At 39.3% G+C, this 15,367-nt stretch overlaps 1 protein-coding gene across 1 annotated transcript in view; it reads right to left on the minus strand.

Annotated features, from left to right (window-relative positions):
- The window catches only part of csmd2 (CUB and Sushi multiple domains 2), an 819,059-nt gene that overhangs the window by 121,923 nt on the left and 681,769 nt on the right, over positions 1 to 15,367 (minus strand). The window contains exons 50-54 of the mRNA XM_061882497.1: positions 7,091 to 7,279; positions 4,417 to 4,602; positions 4,145 to 4,339; positions 3,909 to 4,082; positions 3,650 to 3,823 (exon numbers count right to left, since the gene is read on the minus strand). Coding sequence (XP_061738481.1) covers positions 3,650 to 3,823; positions 3,909 to 4,082; positions 4,145 to 4,339; positions 4,417 to 4,602; positions 7,091 to 7,279 — 918 coding nt within the window. The remainder of the gene's footprint in view (positions 1 to 3,649; positions 3,824 to 3,908; positions 4,083 to 4,144; positions 4,340 to 4,416; positions 4,603 to 7,090; positions 7,280 to 15,367) is intronic.

The following is a 15,367-nucleotide window of genomic DNA, read 5'->3' on the forward strand; positions in this document are numbered from 1 at the left end:
CCGACGCCTGTAGTAAAAATAGTTAAAAAAACAAAACAAACGGGGAAATACACTGAAAATGTGTTTTGTTTGTGGTCTGGCGTCATCTGTTGGACATGTTGGTTCACTGCTGGTACTTTAGTGTCCTTCAAAATAGTGCTTTCAACCGGAAGTAAAAGTGCCGCTCATCCTTCTCACCGTCCATAGTGTTTCTACTCTTGTGGATTGTTCATGCTTCACTCCAACCAATGTTTGTAAGTTTTCCAATATAACTACAACAATTTGAAATTACTAAACCGTTCCACGTGTGATGTCTGTAGGAGTGTTTTCATGCATATTTCCACGTGCTATCGTAACATAATCAAGCGAGTGTCGTTAGCATTAGATAATTTGCTAACACATTTGCAAGCGTCTGTGTTAGTATTATTACCTTACAAAGACATATGTTTGTATTATTTCAGCTTCGTAAATTTACCAAAACGTCACCATGGATTTATTGAGTCTGTTTAGCTGATTGGAGAGCTAGCTTCCGCAGCTATTTGTTTGTTTGATCATCCGTTTTACTGCCCTGTTACAGACACCATTTACCAAATCTTTCTGTGTAAATAAATAATTTCACAACGTATATATCTGCGGATTATATTTGGGAAACACTTTTTTTCATAAAATTTAGTGGGTGTGGTTTTTCCCCCGTGTAGCTCATCGTCCGGAATATACGGTTGTTTGGCTGAGTCACGTCTAACCCAGGTACCGTGACACGGCACTGTTGGATTTTGTTTAAATCGATGTCCGGTAGAACCGGTGGTATTCAATCGGTACCAAAAAAAGTTAATATTCGGGTACCAGTCCCTAGCTGTGGATATAAATGTTTTAAACCACACATCGCTTGCCTATCATTTGGACTCATGTTGAGTGAGCAAAACTAGAAAACTTTTATAAAAATTTAAACAGCTAACAGCAGCACTGCTATGTTAGCTTTGGTCTGTGGTTCGTAAATCAAAATGTGTATACAATGAAGGGTTCTTAAATTAAAAGCTGCAAACGACAAATAATTCGTAAATCAAAAGGTTTGTACAACAGAGTGTTCGTAAACCGACAGCGTTTTACAATGAAGGGTTTGTAAATCGAAAGGTGAGTACAATGGATGGTTTGTAAATCCAAAGGTTTGTACAACAAAGGGTTCGTATATCCAGGTGTGCACAATGATGTGTTCGTAAAGCAAAAGGTATGCACAATGAAGGGTTTGTAAATCGAAAGGTTTGTACAATGAAGTGTCCATAACCCAAAAGTTTGCACAATGACGGGTTCGTAAATAGAAAGGTTTGTAAAATGAAGGGTTCGTAAATCCAGGTGTGTACAATGGTGAATTTGTAAATTAAAAGGTATGCAGAACAAAGGGTTTGTAAATCGAAAGGTTTGTACAATGAAGTGTTCATAACCCAAAGGTTTGTACATTGAAGGTTTCGTCAATCGAAAGGTGCGTACAAAGAAGGGTTTGTAAATCCAAGGGTTTGTAAATCCAGGTGTGTACCATGGTGGGTTCGTAAATTAAAAGGTATGCACAAGGAAGGGTTTGTATTTCAAAAGGTTTGTACAATGAAAGGTTTGGAAATCAAAATGTTTGTAAAATGAAGGGTTTGGAAATCAAAATGTTTGTAAAGTGATGGGTTTGTAATCCAAAAGTTGGAACAACGATGGGTTCGTAAATAAAAGTTATGTACAATGAAGGATTCGTAAATCGAAAGGTTTGTCAAATGAAGGGTTCGCAATCCAGAGGTTTGTACAATGAAGGGTTTGAAAATCCGAAGTTTTGTACAATGAAGGGTTCGTAAACCGAAAAAGGTTTGTGCTATGAAGAGTTGGCCACACCAAAGGTTTGTACAATGAAGGGTTTGTAAAATGAAGTGTTCGTAATCCAAAGGTTTGTACAACGATGGGTTCGTAAATCAAAAGCTATGTACAACGAAGAGTTCGTAAACAGAAAGTGTTTTACAATGAAGTGTTTGTAAATCAAAAGGCGTGTACACGGAAGGGTTCGTAATCCAAAGGTGTGTACAATGATAGGTTCGTAAATCAAAACCTATGTAAAATGAAGGGTTTGTAAATCGCCAGTTTTGTAAAATGAATGGCTCGCAATCCAAAGGTTTGTACAATGACAGGTTCGAAAATCCAAAGGTTGGCACAACGAAGGGTTTGTAAATCGAAAAGGTTTGTACCATCAGGGGTTCATGAACCAAAATGTTTGTCAATGAAGAGTTGGTAAATCCAAAGTTTGTACAATGAAGGTTTTGCAAATCCAGCGGTTTGTACAATGACGGGTTTGAAAATCCAAAGATTGGCACAACAAAGGGTTCGTAAACCGAAAATGTTTGTACCATACAAGGTTCGTACAGTACATCAAAATGTTTATACAATGAAGAGTTGGTAAATCCAAAGGTTTGTACAATGAAGGGTTTGGAAATTAAAAGGTTTGTAAAATGAAGGGTTCGCAATCCAAAGGTTTGTACAATGAAGGGTTTGAAAATCCGAAGGTTTGTACAATTAAGGGTTCGTAAACCGAAAAAGGTTTGTACTATGAAGAGTTGGCCACATCAAAGGTTTGTACAATGAAGGGTTTGTAAAATGAAGTGTTCGTAATCAAAAGCTATGTACAACGAAGAGTTCGTAAACCGAAAGTGTTTTACAATGAAGTGTTTGTAAATCAAAAGGCGTGTACACGGAAGGGTTTGTATATCGAAAGGTGTGTACACTGAAAGGTTTGGAATCCAAAGGTTTTGTACAACGATGTGTTCGTAAATCAAAAGCTATGTATGTACAAGGAAGGGTTCGCAAACTGAAAGGTGTCTAAATGAAGGGTTCGTAATCCAAAGGTTAATGATAGATTCGTAAATCAAAACCTATGTAAAATGAAGGGTTTGTAAATCGCCAGATTTGTAAAATGAATGGCTCGCAATCCAAAGGTTTGTACAATGAAGGGTTTGTAAGATGCCAGTTTTGTAAAATGAATGGCTCGCAATCCAAAGGTTTGTACAATGACAGGTTCGAAAATCCAAAGGTTGGCACAACGAAGGGTTTGTAAATCGAAAAGGTTTGTACCATGAAGGGGTCGTAAATCAAAATGTTTATACAATGAAGAGTTGGTAAATCCAAAGGTTTGTACAAAGAAAGGTTTGGAAATCAAAAGGTTTGTAAAATGAAGTGTTCGTAATCCAAAGGTTTGTATAACGATGGGTTCGTAAATCAACAGCTATGTACAATGAAGGGTTCGTAAACTGAAAGGTGTGTAAAATGAAGGGTTCGTAATCCAAAGGTTTGTTCAATGAAGGTTTTGTAAAAAAAAGGTTTGTACGATGACGGGTTTGGAAATCCAAAGGTTTGTACAACGAATGGTTTGTAAACTGAAAAGGTGTGTACATCAGGGGTTCATAAACCAAAATGTTTGTCAATGAAGAGTTGGTAAATCCAAAGGTTTGTACAATGAAGGTTTTGCAAATCAAACGGTTTTTACAATGACAGGTTTGAAAATCCAAAGGTTTGTACGATGAAGGGTTCGTAAACCAAAAGGTTTGGACAATTAAGAGTTGGTCAATCCAAAGGTTTTAACAACTCAAGAAAGGGTTCGTAAATGGAGGTTCCACTGTGCGTATACAAACAATTACCGAGTACTTACGGACACAGACGGGGGTTTGGCCTGACCAGCGGTGATCCTGTTCACAGATCCGCACAGACACCCCGATGAGACGGAACCCGGGGTTACACTGGTACACCACACTCCCTCGATAGTTGTAGTTCTCCCCGTTGATCTGCCCGTTCACAATGGGCTCCGGGGTGCCGCAGTGGCCGGCTAAGTGTAAAGAAAAACCGTCTCAGCTCTGAATCAATCCCACGGCATGGAGGCACGGATTTAGTTCACTGTCAAGTGAACTCACCCAGACACTGGACCCGTGTTCCGCTCCAAAGTCCGTTGGACATGCACTCTCGCACACGGGAGCCCACGAGAGTGTAGCCTGTGTTGCAGGAAAAAATGGCCGTGGCGCCGTACACCGTCAGCGTTCCTATCTTGTGACCGTTTGGTGGAGCCCCCAGGTCCCCGCAGGAGATGACTGAAACAGGAAAAAAAAATTAATATTGATCTTTGAAACCTTGAAATTGCCGGCTGACTTACTGTCGCAGACGGGTCGGGGGTCTGGGTAGTTCCAAGTGCTGTTGGCCTGGCACTGTATGACCCGCTGGCCCCGGTAGTAATACCCCGGGTCACATATGAGCATCATAATGGTGTCATATTGGTTCTGTCGTCCATAGATCAATCTCCAACGTCCGTGATCCACTGCGGAGTGGCCGATGTCAGGGCAGGTCACCGCTGGGAGGGTAAGGACACAGCACCTGAAGCGTATACCTTGGACAAAAATAACGCAGTAAACTTGGGTGAATACTTACGGACACATCGTGGCGGGGCTTCGATGGGGCTCCACCGCCCGGATTCTTGGCAGACCACGGTCGTGGTGACCGGCCCAGCAAGACGGAATCCCGGGTTGCAGCGGTATGAAGCCCTGGCTCCCAGGGAGAAGTCCTGGCCCACGATGCTGCCGTTGACAGGAGGGACTGGCATTCCGCAGGACATGACTGACATGGAATGGTAGGGAAGTTAACCGTCAAATGTACATCTTGGTGGAATTCTACCATCCTGATTTGCTGCAAGACTGCTTAGCGAACCTTTACAGCAGACCCGGGCAAATGCCGGACGTTCCCAAATATTTTTTTTTAGATCCTTAAGATGGAGAGTGTAGCTGGCATTAAGCTGTGCAGTCATGTTTTCTAATGACCGGAAGTCTTGAACTATACAAAATAATTCAATGGTTGGAATCTGAGCTTTATACCAGTGGTCCCCAACCACCGCGGCTCGATTGGTACCGTCACGCCAAATTTCTTCCCCACCCTACAAAAACCTTCCCCCCGGAAGAAACTACTTGAAGGACCCCAATGAGGGTGGAAGGACCTTAAAGCAGCCCGCACGGCTGCCTGTTTTAAAAAGCATTATAATTGGCTGATTGTCATAGGTGAAAAATAACGGTGAGGAAAAAAACATTAGCATTTCAGCATGCTAACCTTTCAAGCTATTTTTGTTTCGCTAATTTTGCAACTGTAACCCTTAACGGTGAGGAAAAAAATATTAGCATTTCAGCATGCTAACCTTTCAAGCTATTTTTGTTTCGCTAATTTTGCAGCTGTAACCCTTAACGGTGAGGAAAAAAATATTAGCATTCCTGCAGGCTAACCTTTCAAGCTATTTTTGCTTTGCTAATTTTGCAGCTGTAACCCTTAAGAGTCATATAACTTGGTATTGTCACGCCCTCATTGGGGTCCTTCAGCAATTGGAGGGGCTGTCACGCCAAATTTCTTCCGGGGGGAAGGTTTTTGTAGAGGCGAAGGAATTTGGCGTGACAGCACCAGGTAACAGAAATTGTTTTATTATTTTTTTTTATTTATTTATTTTTTTAATTAAATCAACATAAAAAACACAAGATACATTTACAATTATTGCACCAACCCAAAAAAACTCCCTTTTTCAAGACAAAAAATAAATAAGTAAATAGAAAAAATCCACCACTCCCGCGGGACAAATTATCAAGCGTTGACTGGTCCGCAGCTACAAAAAGTTGGGGACCACTGCTTTATACTACACTTTCATATGTTGTCAATATTCAGTGTTTTATCGTTTATAGTTACTATTGTAAACCCCACATTCTTTGTTTTCATGTACATTCTGGGTGTCTCATTCAGTAAAAAAAATAACAAACGAATAAATTCCATTCCACTTTTTTAAGGCGGTCCGTCATAAAGTTTTTAGCATTCAGTCAGACATTATTGTGAGGTTTTGTATTAGTGTTCCTAAAAATATGACCCAAGCACACATACTGTACAGCAGATTTTCACAGCTTACATATATATATATATACATACATATATACATATATATATATATATATATGCCTGTATATATATATATATATATATATATATATATATATATATATATATATATATATATATATATGCCTGTATATACATATATATATATATACATATATATATATATATATATATACATATATATATATACATATATATATATATATATATATATATATATATATGTATCTATATATATATATATATATATATAGATACATATAGATACATATATATATATATATATATATATAAGCGGTGGTGAAGGCATGGGGTGGGGGAGGGGAGGTGTGTGCCCAATTGTATTGGGTGTGATAGTGTAATACTTTTGTAAACTGAGGCCAATCTGACAAAAGTTTGACTCCAGGTGTCGTTGAGAAGGGAGGCAGGTCAAAAGCGTCCATCATTGAGGTGTCCTCAAGGCCATTCGAGGGAGTCAAATCGTAGATTAGGATGCTTTTTTTTTCGCGAACAGACAAAACAATGGCTTGTCTGTTCTTAGTCAATGCCGGCTCTCTCTAAACGTGTGGCCAATGCTAAAGAAACAAGTCCATGTCAGAAAACCAACACATTTAGCTGAACTGCACCAATTTTGTCAGGAGGAGTGGTCAAAAATTCAAGTAGAAGCTTGTGGATGGCTACCAAAAGCGCCTTATTGCAGTGAAACTTGCCAAGGGACATTGCTGTATGTATACTTTTGGTCACATTTTCAGTAGAGCCATAATAAAATCCTAAAGGAAGCAAACTTCATGAATGTTTTTTTTTTTTTGTGACCAACAAGTATGTGCTCCAATCACTCTATCACAAAAAAACAAGAGTTGTAGAAATTACTGGAAACTCAACACAGCCATGACATTATGTTCTTTACTTTTGAACAGGACTTTATATCAGTGGCTTATACTCCGGTGTACTATAATACCCACAACAATAAACGGGATAAAAAAAATTCCCCAAACATTTAGTGGGTGCGGCCTATAGTCGGGAAAATAGGGGTACATGTGTGTTTTTGTCTCATATAAGGGTTTTTGATTACTTCATCAAGCCCGAGTTTGACAATTTGTGACCTGAATATTATCTTTTACCCCGCACACCCACGCGGTTCCTCGAGTTTTGTGGCATTTCCACCCTCCTGGACCCTCACCTTGACAGAGCGGCACCGGTGCGTTCCACTGGTAGACCCCCTGCGCGGTCCTGGTGCAGGCGGCGCTGCTCTGGCCGACCAGCCGGAAGCCCTGGTCACAGCTGAAACGCAGCGTGCTCCCCAACTTGGCGCCCGTCAGACTGTGCACCGTGCCGTTGACGGGGCCGCTCGGCGGGCTGCAGTAGGCCGCTGAAACACACAGAGCAAGATAGCGGAGTGAGAATCTGTACGGATAAGCGTGTGGTCCCAATGACATTCGGGGGGGAGTGAAGGATTAATGTAAGTTTTGTCGTAAAAAGCCCGGGACTTCTCTCGCATCTGTTCCCTCTCCGACTGGCGCGGAGGATGGAAATCGGGAAGGGTGCACAGTAGATATTGATCGGCGAGTTTGTCGGCGCATGCTGAGGAAGATCATAAACATGATGGATACATATTCATTGTTTTTGTTTGCCGGCAAAATTGGAGGCGGCAATAATCGTACGTCTTCCCAAACGGTGCTGGCAACAAGTCCGAGGAGTAAGAGACTCTGGACAGGATATCTCACCTGGGGGAAGCGAAAGAGCCGTTAGAGATCATCACTGTTACTACACTATGAGCGACACCCCTCAAGTTTTGGCAACTATTCTATTTCATCTTAACCAAGGACACCGCTGCTGGAACAACAAAGAAAATTAGAGCTGCAAGCAGAGATGGACGGGACCGACTTTTGCTGGTGTTTCCTGCCTTTACCCAGTCAACATATCTTTACATGCACATTACCTACCTGCCCTGCATCCTGGGTGAAGGATGTAAATGAATGAAATGTAGGTCTAAGTGAGACCTACATAGAAGTTTTTGTTTCATGTCTTTACGACATTCCTACCGTAAGTTACAAGCAGTTTTGTCTGTTTTCTTCCTAGGAGGAGTTTTGTCTGTGTTTTATTCCTAGGGGGCGCTAGAGCGCAATTTGGAGTTTTGGGGTTTGGTTTTTTATTAGATTGCAATTTTCGCCAGTCCTGATGTGTGTGTCCAGTTTGGTGAGATTTGAAGCATTTTAAGGGGGTCAAATTACAGCTCAAAGAGGCAAAAATTACATATTTTAGGAACCTTTTGTTTCGAAGGGGTTTTTACCAACTTTTTGTTGATTTTTGCGGAAGGAGGTCAGTGTATGAAATCTAGGTCTAAGTCAGACCTACATAGAGGTTTTTGTTTCATGACTTTACGACATGCCTACCGGAAGTTACAAGCAGTTTTGTCTGTTTTCTTCCTAGGAGGAGTTTTGTCTGTGTTTAATTCCTAGGGGGCGCTAGAGCACAATTTTTTTTTTTTATTACATCGCAATTTTCGCCAGTCATGATGTGTGTGTCCAGTTTGGTGAGTTTTGAAGCATTTTAAGTGGGTCAAGTTACAGCTCAAAGAGGCAAAAATGACATTTTTTAGGAAACTTTTGTTTTGAAGGGGTTTTTACCTACTTTTTGTTGATTTTTGCTGAAGGAGGTCATTGTATGAAATCTAGGTCTAAGTCAGACCTACATGGAGGTTTTTGTTTCATGTCTTTAGAACCTTCCTACCGGAAGCTACAAGCAGTTTTGTCTGTTTTCTTCCTGGGAGGCGTTTTGTCTGTGTTTTATTCCTAGGGGGTGCTAGAGCGCAATTTTGGGTTTTGGGGTTTGGTTTTTTATTAGATCGCAATTTTCGCCAGTCCTGATGTGTGTGTCTAGTTTGGTAAGTTTTAAAGCATTTTAAGGGGGTCAAATTACAGCTCAAAGAGGCAAAAATGACGTATTTTAAGAAACTTTTGTTTTGAAGGGGTTTTTACCTACTTTTTGTTGATTTTTGCTGAAGGAGATCAGTGTATGAAATCTAGGTCTAAGTCAGACCTACATAGAGGTTTTTGTTTCATGTCTTTACGACATTTCTACCGGAAGTTACAAGCAGTTTTGTCTGTTTTCTTCCTAGGAGGAGTTTTGTCTGTGTTTTATTCCTAGGGGGTGCTAGAGCGCAATTTTGAGTTTTGGGGTTTGTTTTTTTATTAGATCACAATTTTCGCCAGTCCTGATGTGTGAGTCCAGTTTGGTGAGTTTTGAAGCATTTTAAGGGGGTCAAGTTACAGCTCAAAGAGGCAAAAATGACATTTTTCTAGGAAACTTGTTTTGAAGGGGTTTTTACCAACTTCATGTTGATTTTTGCTGAAGGGGGTCAGTGTATGAAATCTTGGTCTAAAACAGACCTACATTAAGGTTTTTGTTTCATGTCTTTACGACATTCCTACTGGAGATTACAAGCAGTTTTGTCTGTTTTCTTCCGAGGAGGAGTTATGTCTGTGTTTTATTCCTAGGGGGCGCTAGAGCGCAATTTTGAGTTTTGGGGTTTGGTTTTTTATTAGATCGCAATTTTTGCCAGTCCTGATGTGTGTGTCCAGTTTGGTGAGTTTTGAAGCATTTTAAGGGGGTCAAATTACAGCTCAAAGAGGCAAAAATTACATATTTTAGGAAACTTCTGTTTTGAAGGGGATTTTACCAACTTTTTGTAGATATTTGCTGAAGGAAGTCACTTATGAAATCTAGGTCTAAGTCAGACCTACATTAAAGTTTTTGTTTCATGTCTTTAGGACATTCCTACCGGAAGTGACAAGCAGTTTTGTCTGTTTTCTTCTTAGGAGGAGTTTTTGTCCGTGCTTTATTCCTAGGGGGCGCTAGAGCGCAATTTTTTTTTTATTACATCGCAATTTTCGCCAGTCCTGATGTGTTTGTCCAGTTTGGTGAGCTTTGAAGCGGTTTAAGTGGGTCAAGTTACAGCTCAAAGAGGCAAAAATGACATTTTGTTTTGAAGGGGTTTTTACCAACTTTTTGTTGATTTTTGCTGAAGGAGGTCAGTGAATGAAATCTAGGTCTAAGTCAGACCTACATAGAGGTTTTTGTTTCATGTCTTTACGACATTCCTACCGGAAGTTACAATCAGTTTTGTCTGTGTTTTCTTCCTAGGAGGAATTTTGTCTGTGTTTTATTCCTAGGGGGCACTAGAGCGCAATTTTGATTTTTTTTTTAAATTTTTTTTTTTTTATTAGATCGCAATTTTTGCCAGTCCTGATGTGTTTGTCCAGTTTGGTGAGCTTTGAAGCGTTTTAAGTGGGTCAAGTTACAGCTCAAAGAGGCAAAAATGACATTTTTTAGGAAACTTTTGTTTTGAAGGGGTTTTTACCAACTTTTTGTTGATTTTTGCTGAAGGAGGTCAGTGAATGAAATCTAGGTCTAAGTCAGACCTACATAGAGGTTTTTGTTTCATCTCTTTACGACATTCCTACTGGAGATTACAAGCAGTTTTGTCTGTTTTCTTCCGAGGAGGAGTTATGTCTGTGTTTTATTCCTAGGGGGCGCTAGAGCGCAATTTTGAGTTTTGGGGTTTGGTTTTTTATTAGATCGCAATTTTTGCCAGTCCTGATGTGTGTGTCCAGTTTGGTGAGTTTTGAAGCATTTTAAGGGGGTCAAATTACAGCTCAAAGAGGCAAAAATTACATATTTTAGGAAACTTCTGTTTTGAAGGGGATTTTACCAACTTTTTGTAGATATTTGCTGAAGGAAGTCACTTATGAAATCTAGGTCTAAGTCAGACCTACATTAAAGTTTTTGTTTCATGTCTTTAGGACATTCCTACCGGAAGTGACAAGCAGTTTTGTCTGTTTTCTTCTTAGGAGGAGTTTTTGTCCGTGCTTTATTCCTAGGGGGCGCTAGAGCGCAATTTTTTTTTTATTACATCGCAATTTTCGCCAGTCCTGATGTGTTTGTCCAGTTTGGTGAGCTTTGAAGCGGTTTAAGTGGGTCAAGTTACAGCTCAAAGAGGCAAAAATGACATTTTGTTTTGAAGGGGTTTTTACCAACTTTTTGTTGATTTTTGCTGAAGGAGGTCAGTGAATGAAATCTAGGTCTAAGTCAGACCTACATAGAGGTTTTTGTTTCATGTCTTTACGACATTCCTACCGGAAGTTACAAGCAGTTTTGTCTGTGTTTTCTTCCTAGGAGGAATTTTGTCTGTGTTTTATTCCTAGGGGGCACTAGAGCGCAATTTTGATTTTTTTTTTTCATTTTTTTTTTTTTTCATTAGATCGCAATTTTTGCCAGTCCTGATGTGTGTGTCCAGTTTGGTGAGTTTTGAAGCATTTTAAGGGGGTCAAATTACAGCTCAAAGAGGCAAAAATTACATATTTTAGGAAACTTCTGTTTTGAAGGGGATTTTACCAACTTTTTGTAGATATTTGCTGAAGGAGGTCAGTGTATGAAATCTAGGTCTAAGTGAGACCTACATAGATGTTTTTATTTCATGTCTTTACGACATTCCTACCGGAAGTTACAAGCAGTTTTGTCTGTTTTCTTCTTAGGGGGAGTTTTTTCTGTGTTTTATTCATAGAGGGCGCTAGAGCGCAATTTTGAGTTATGGGGTTTGTATTTTTATTAAATCGTAATTTTTGCCAGTCCTAATGTGTGTGTCCAGTTTGGTGAGTTTTGAAGCATTTTAAGGGGGTCGAATTACAGCTCAAAGAGGCAAAAATGACATATTTTAGGAAACGTTTGTTTTGAAGGGGTTTTTACCAACTTCCTGTTGATTTTTGCTGAAGGAGGTCAGCGTATGAAATGTATTCTTTTGAAAAAAAAAACTTTTTTAAAAGCTTCAAATATAAAAAAAAAATGCTTTCAATAGTTACGTACATGTGATTTTATTTTATTTGTTTTAGTTTGAATAATGTTGCCAAAAAAAAAAAACGAAAGCAATTCAACATTGTCATTATGGGGTATTATTATTTTTTGGAATGAGGCTGTAACATGACAAAATGTACAAAAAGTGAAGCACTGTGAATACTTCCCTGATGTACTGTAGTCTTAACTTTACTGTGAAAATGTGTACGTCAGGTTTTTGCAAATTCATTATATTTAAAAAAAAAATTCTTTAAATAAATGTAATTTAATCTTTTTTCAGTTTAATAACTTTGCAAAAAAAAAAACAATTTTTTCACATTGTAAATATGGGGAGTTGTGTGTAGACTTTTGAGGATAATAATGGATTTATTCTTTTGAAAAAAAAAAATGTTTTAAAAGCTTTGAATATTTAAAAGAAAAAGGCTTTTAATACTTACGTACATGTGATTTTAATTTATTTGTTTTAGTTTGAATCATTTTACCAAAAAAACAAATACAAAAGAAATTCAACATTGTCATTTTGGGGTATTGTGTGTAGAATTGTGAGGACAATAAAGCATTCATTCCTTTTTGGAATGAGGCTGTAACATGACAAAATGTGTAAAAAGTGAAGCGCTGTGAATACTTCCCTGATGTACTGCAGTCTTAACTTTACCGTGAAAAGGTGTACGTCAGGTTTTTGCAAATTTATTAGATTTTTAAAAAAATGTTTTAAATAAATGTAATTTAGTCTTTTTTCAGTTTAATAATTTTGCAAAAAAAAAATACATTTTTTGAAATTGTCAATATGGGGTGTTGTGTGTAGAATTTTGAGGATAATAATGGATTTACTCTTTTGAATTTTTTTTTTTAAAAGCTTTGAATATTTAAAAAAAAAGCTTTTAATACTTACATACATGCGATTTTAATTTATTTGTTTTAGTTTGAATAATTTTGCCAAAAAAACAAAAACGAAAGAAATTCAACATTATCATTATGGGGTATTGTGTGTAGAATTGTGAGGACAATAATGGATTCATTTGTTTTTGGAATACGGCTGTAACATGACAAAATGTGTAAAAAGTGAAGCGCTGTGAATACTTCTCTGATGTACTGTAGTCTTAACTTTACCGTGAAAAGGTGTACGTCAGGTTTTTGCAAATTTATTAGATTTTTTTTTTTTTTTTTCAAAATAAATGTAATTTAATCTTTTTTCAGTTTAATAATTTTGCAAAAAAAACAAGTTTTTTCACATTGTCAATATGGGGTGTTTTGTGTAGAATTTTGAGGAAAATAATTGGTTTTATTCTTTTGAAAAAAATGTTTTTTAAAAGCTTTAAATATTAAAAAAAAATACTTTTAATACTTACATACATGTGATTTTAATTCATTTGTTTTAGTTTGAATAATTTTGCCAAAAAAACAAAAACGAAAGAAATTCAACATTGTCATTATGGGGTATTGTGTGTAGAATTGTGAGGACAATAATGGATCCATTCTACTTTGGAATGAGGCTGTAACATGACAAAATGTGCAAAACGTGAAGCGCTGTGAATACTTTCCAGATGCACTGTACATCTCAACCCCGCCCCACAAGTGATATCTTCAGGACCCGATGGATGTCAGGCATATTTGACACGGGAAGGTCCTCCCTTGCCTGAATTAAATCATTTCTTCACTTCAAACTCACTTGCCTCCCTTTTCGTCCTCCCGGCTCCTGAACAGGAATAAGTAATCGGGACGCAGGTAGCGATATGAAGCCGGGGGGGAGTGACAGGTGCATTGTCAGGTGCGTGTGCGCCATTCCAGCAAAGGCGAGGAGGCCATTATGGCGTGTTTGCTTGTTGCTAACACGCCACGGGAGAAGACTGATCGACAAACAGCACAAAGCAAATCTGCCGCTGCCATCTGTTGACCATCGCAGATTGCAGGTGCTCGCCAATCAATGCACCTGTCCGTCAAACACCCGGCGACGGCGAGGAGAATTGGAAATATGCAAGGGACCGAAGAGAAGGGCCGAGAAATGGCAGAACGTCCGGGGGTGAGAAATAATTAGTGTATTTGGCGAGGGGGGGCTTTTAAATATTTATCACAGCCAGCTGTGCAGGTTGGTGCACAGTAAAACAATACCCCAGGACAAAAGCTGTCTTTGATCATACCAAGGCTTGTAAAACTCTGCTGTGTAGGATGGGAAGTGACAGGAAGGTGTCGGTTGCTCTGATCTATTGTAATCCACAGGCAGATATTGTCTATATCCGAGATCTACAAAGCAGAGGATTTGACGCAAGCTCCACGCATCTGGAGAACTGATCTGTGACCAAGGGCGACGGTTGTTTACGACCCCTAACCCCTTAGAAACAGCTGTTGCCATGTAATCAGAGAAAGTTCAAATACAAGAGGAGGCGTGCAACTATTTTGCCAGAACGTGGTGGAAGACTGCACAAAGAGTACAGCCCAGACGTTTCTCCTCATTGAGCCAAATTGAATCCCGCCTTTGTTTAATTCCTTGCTTCTTGTCTGTTTAATAGATGCTTTAAAATATTTATCACAGCCAGCTGTGCAGGTAGGTGCACAGTAAAACAATACCCCAGGACAAAAGCTGTCTTTAATCCTACCAAGGCTTGTAAAACTCTGCTGTGTAGGATGGGAAGTGACAGGAAGGTGTCGATTGCTCTGATCTATTGTAATCCACAGGCAGATATTGTCTATATCCGAGATCTACAAAGCAGAGGATTTGACGCAAGCTCCACGCATCTGGAGAACTGTTCTGTGACCAAGGGCGACGGTTGTTTACGACCCCTAACCCCTTAGAAACAGCTGTTGCCATGTAATCAGAGAAAGTTCAAATACAAGAGGAGGCGTGCAACTATTTTGCCAGAACGTGGTGGAAGACTGCACAAAGAGTACAGCCCAGACGTTTCTCCTCATTGAGCCAAATTGAATCCCGCCTTTGTTTAATTCCTTGCTTCTTGTCTGTTTAATAGATGCTTTTAAATATTTATCACAGCCAGCTGTGCAGGTTGGTGCACAGTAAAACAATACCCCAGGACAAAAGCTGTCTTTAATCCTACCAAGGCTTGTAAAACTCTGCTGTGTAGGATGGGAAGTGACAGGAAGGTGTCGGTTGCTCTGATCGATTGTAATCCACAGGCAGATATTGTCTATATCCGAGATCTACAAAGCAGAGGACTTGACACAAGCTCCACGCATCTGGAGGACTGATCTGTGACCAAGGGCGACGGTTGTTTACGACCCCTAACCCCTTAGAAACAGCTGTTGCCATGTAATCAGAGAAAGTTCAAATACAAGAGGAGGCGTGCAACTATTTTGCCAGAACGTGGTGGAAGACTGCACAAAGAGTACAGCCCAGACGTTTCTCCTCATTGAGCCAAATTGAATCCCGCCTTTGTTTAATTCCTTGCTTCTTGTCTGTTTAATAGATGCTTTTAAATATTTATCACAGCCAGCTGTGCAGGTTGGTGCACAGTAAAACAATACCCCAGGACAAAAGCTGTCTTTAATCCTACCAAGGCTTGTAAAACTCTGCTGTGTAGGATGGGAAGTGACAGGAAGGTGTCGGTTGCTGTGATCGATTGTAATCCACAGGCAGATATTGCCTATATCCGAG

Source organism: Nerophis ophidion, linkage group LG21 (genome assembly GCF_033978795.1).
Source record: "Nerophis ophidion isolate RoL-2023_Sa linkage group LG21, RoL_Noph_v1.0, whole genome shotgun sequence".
Taxonomy (NCBI): domain Eukaryota; kingdom Metazoa; phylum Chordata; class Actinopteri; order Syngnathiformes; family Syngnathidae; genus Nerophis; species Nerophis ophidion.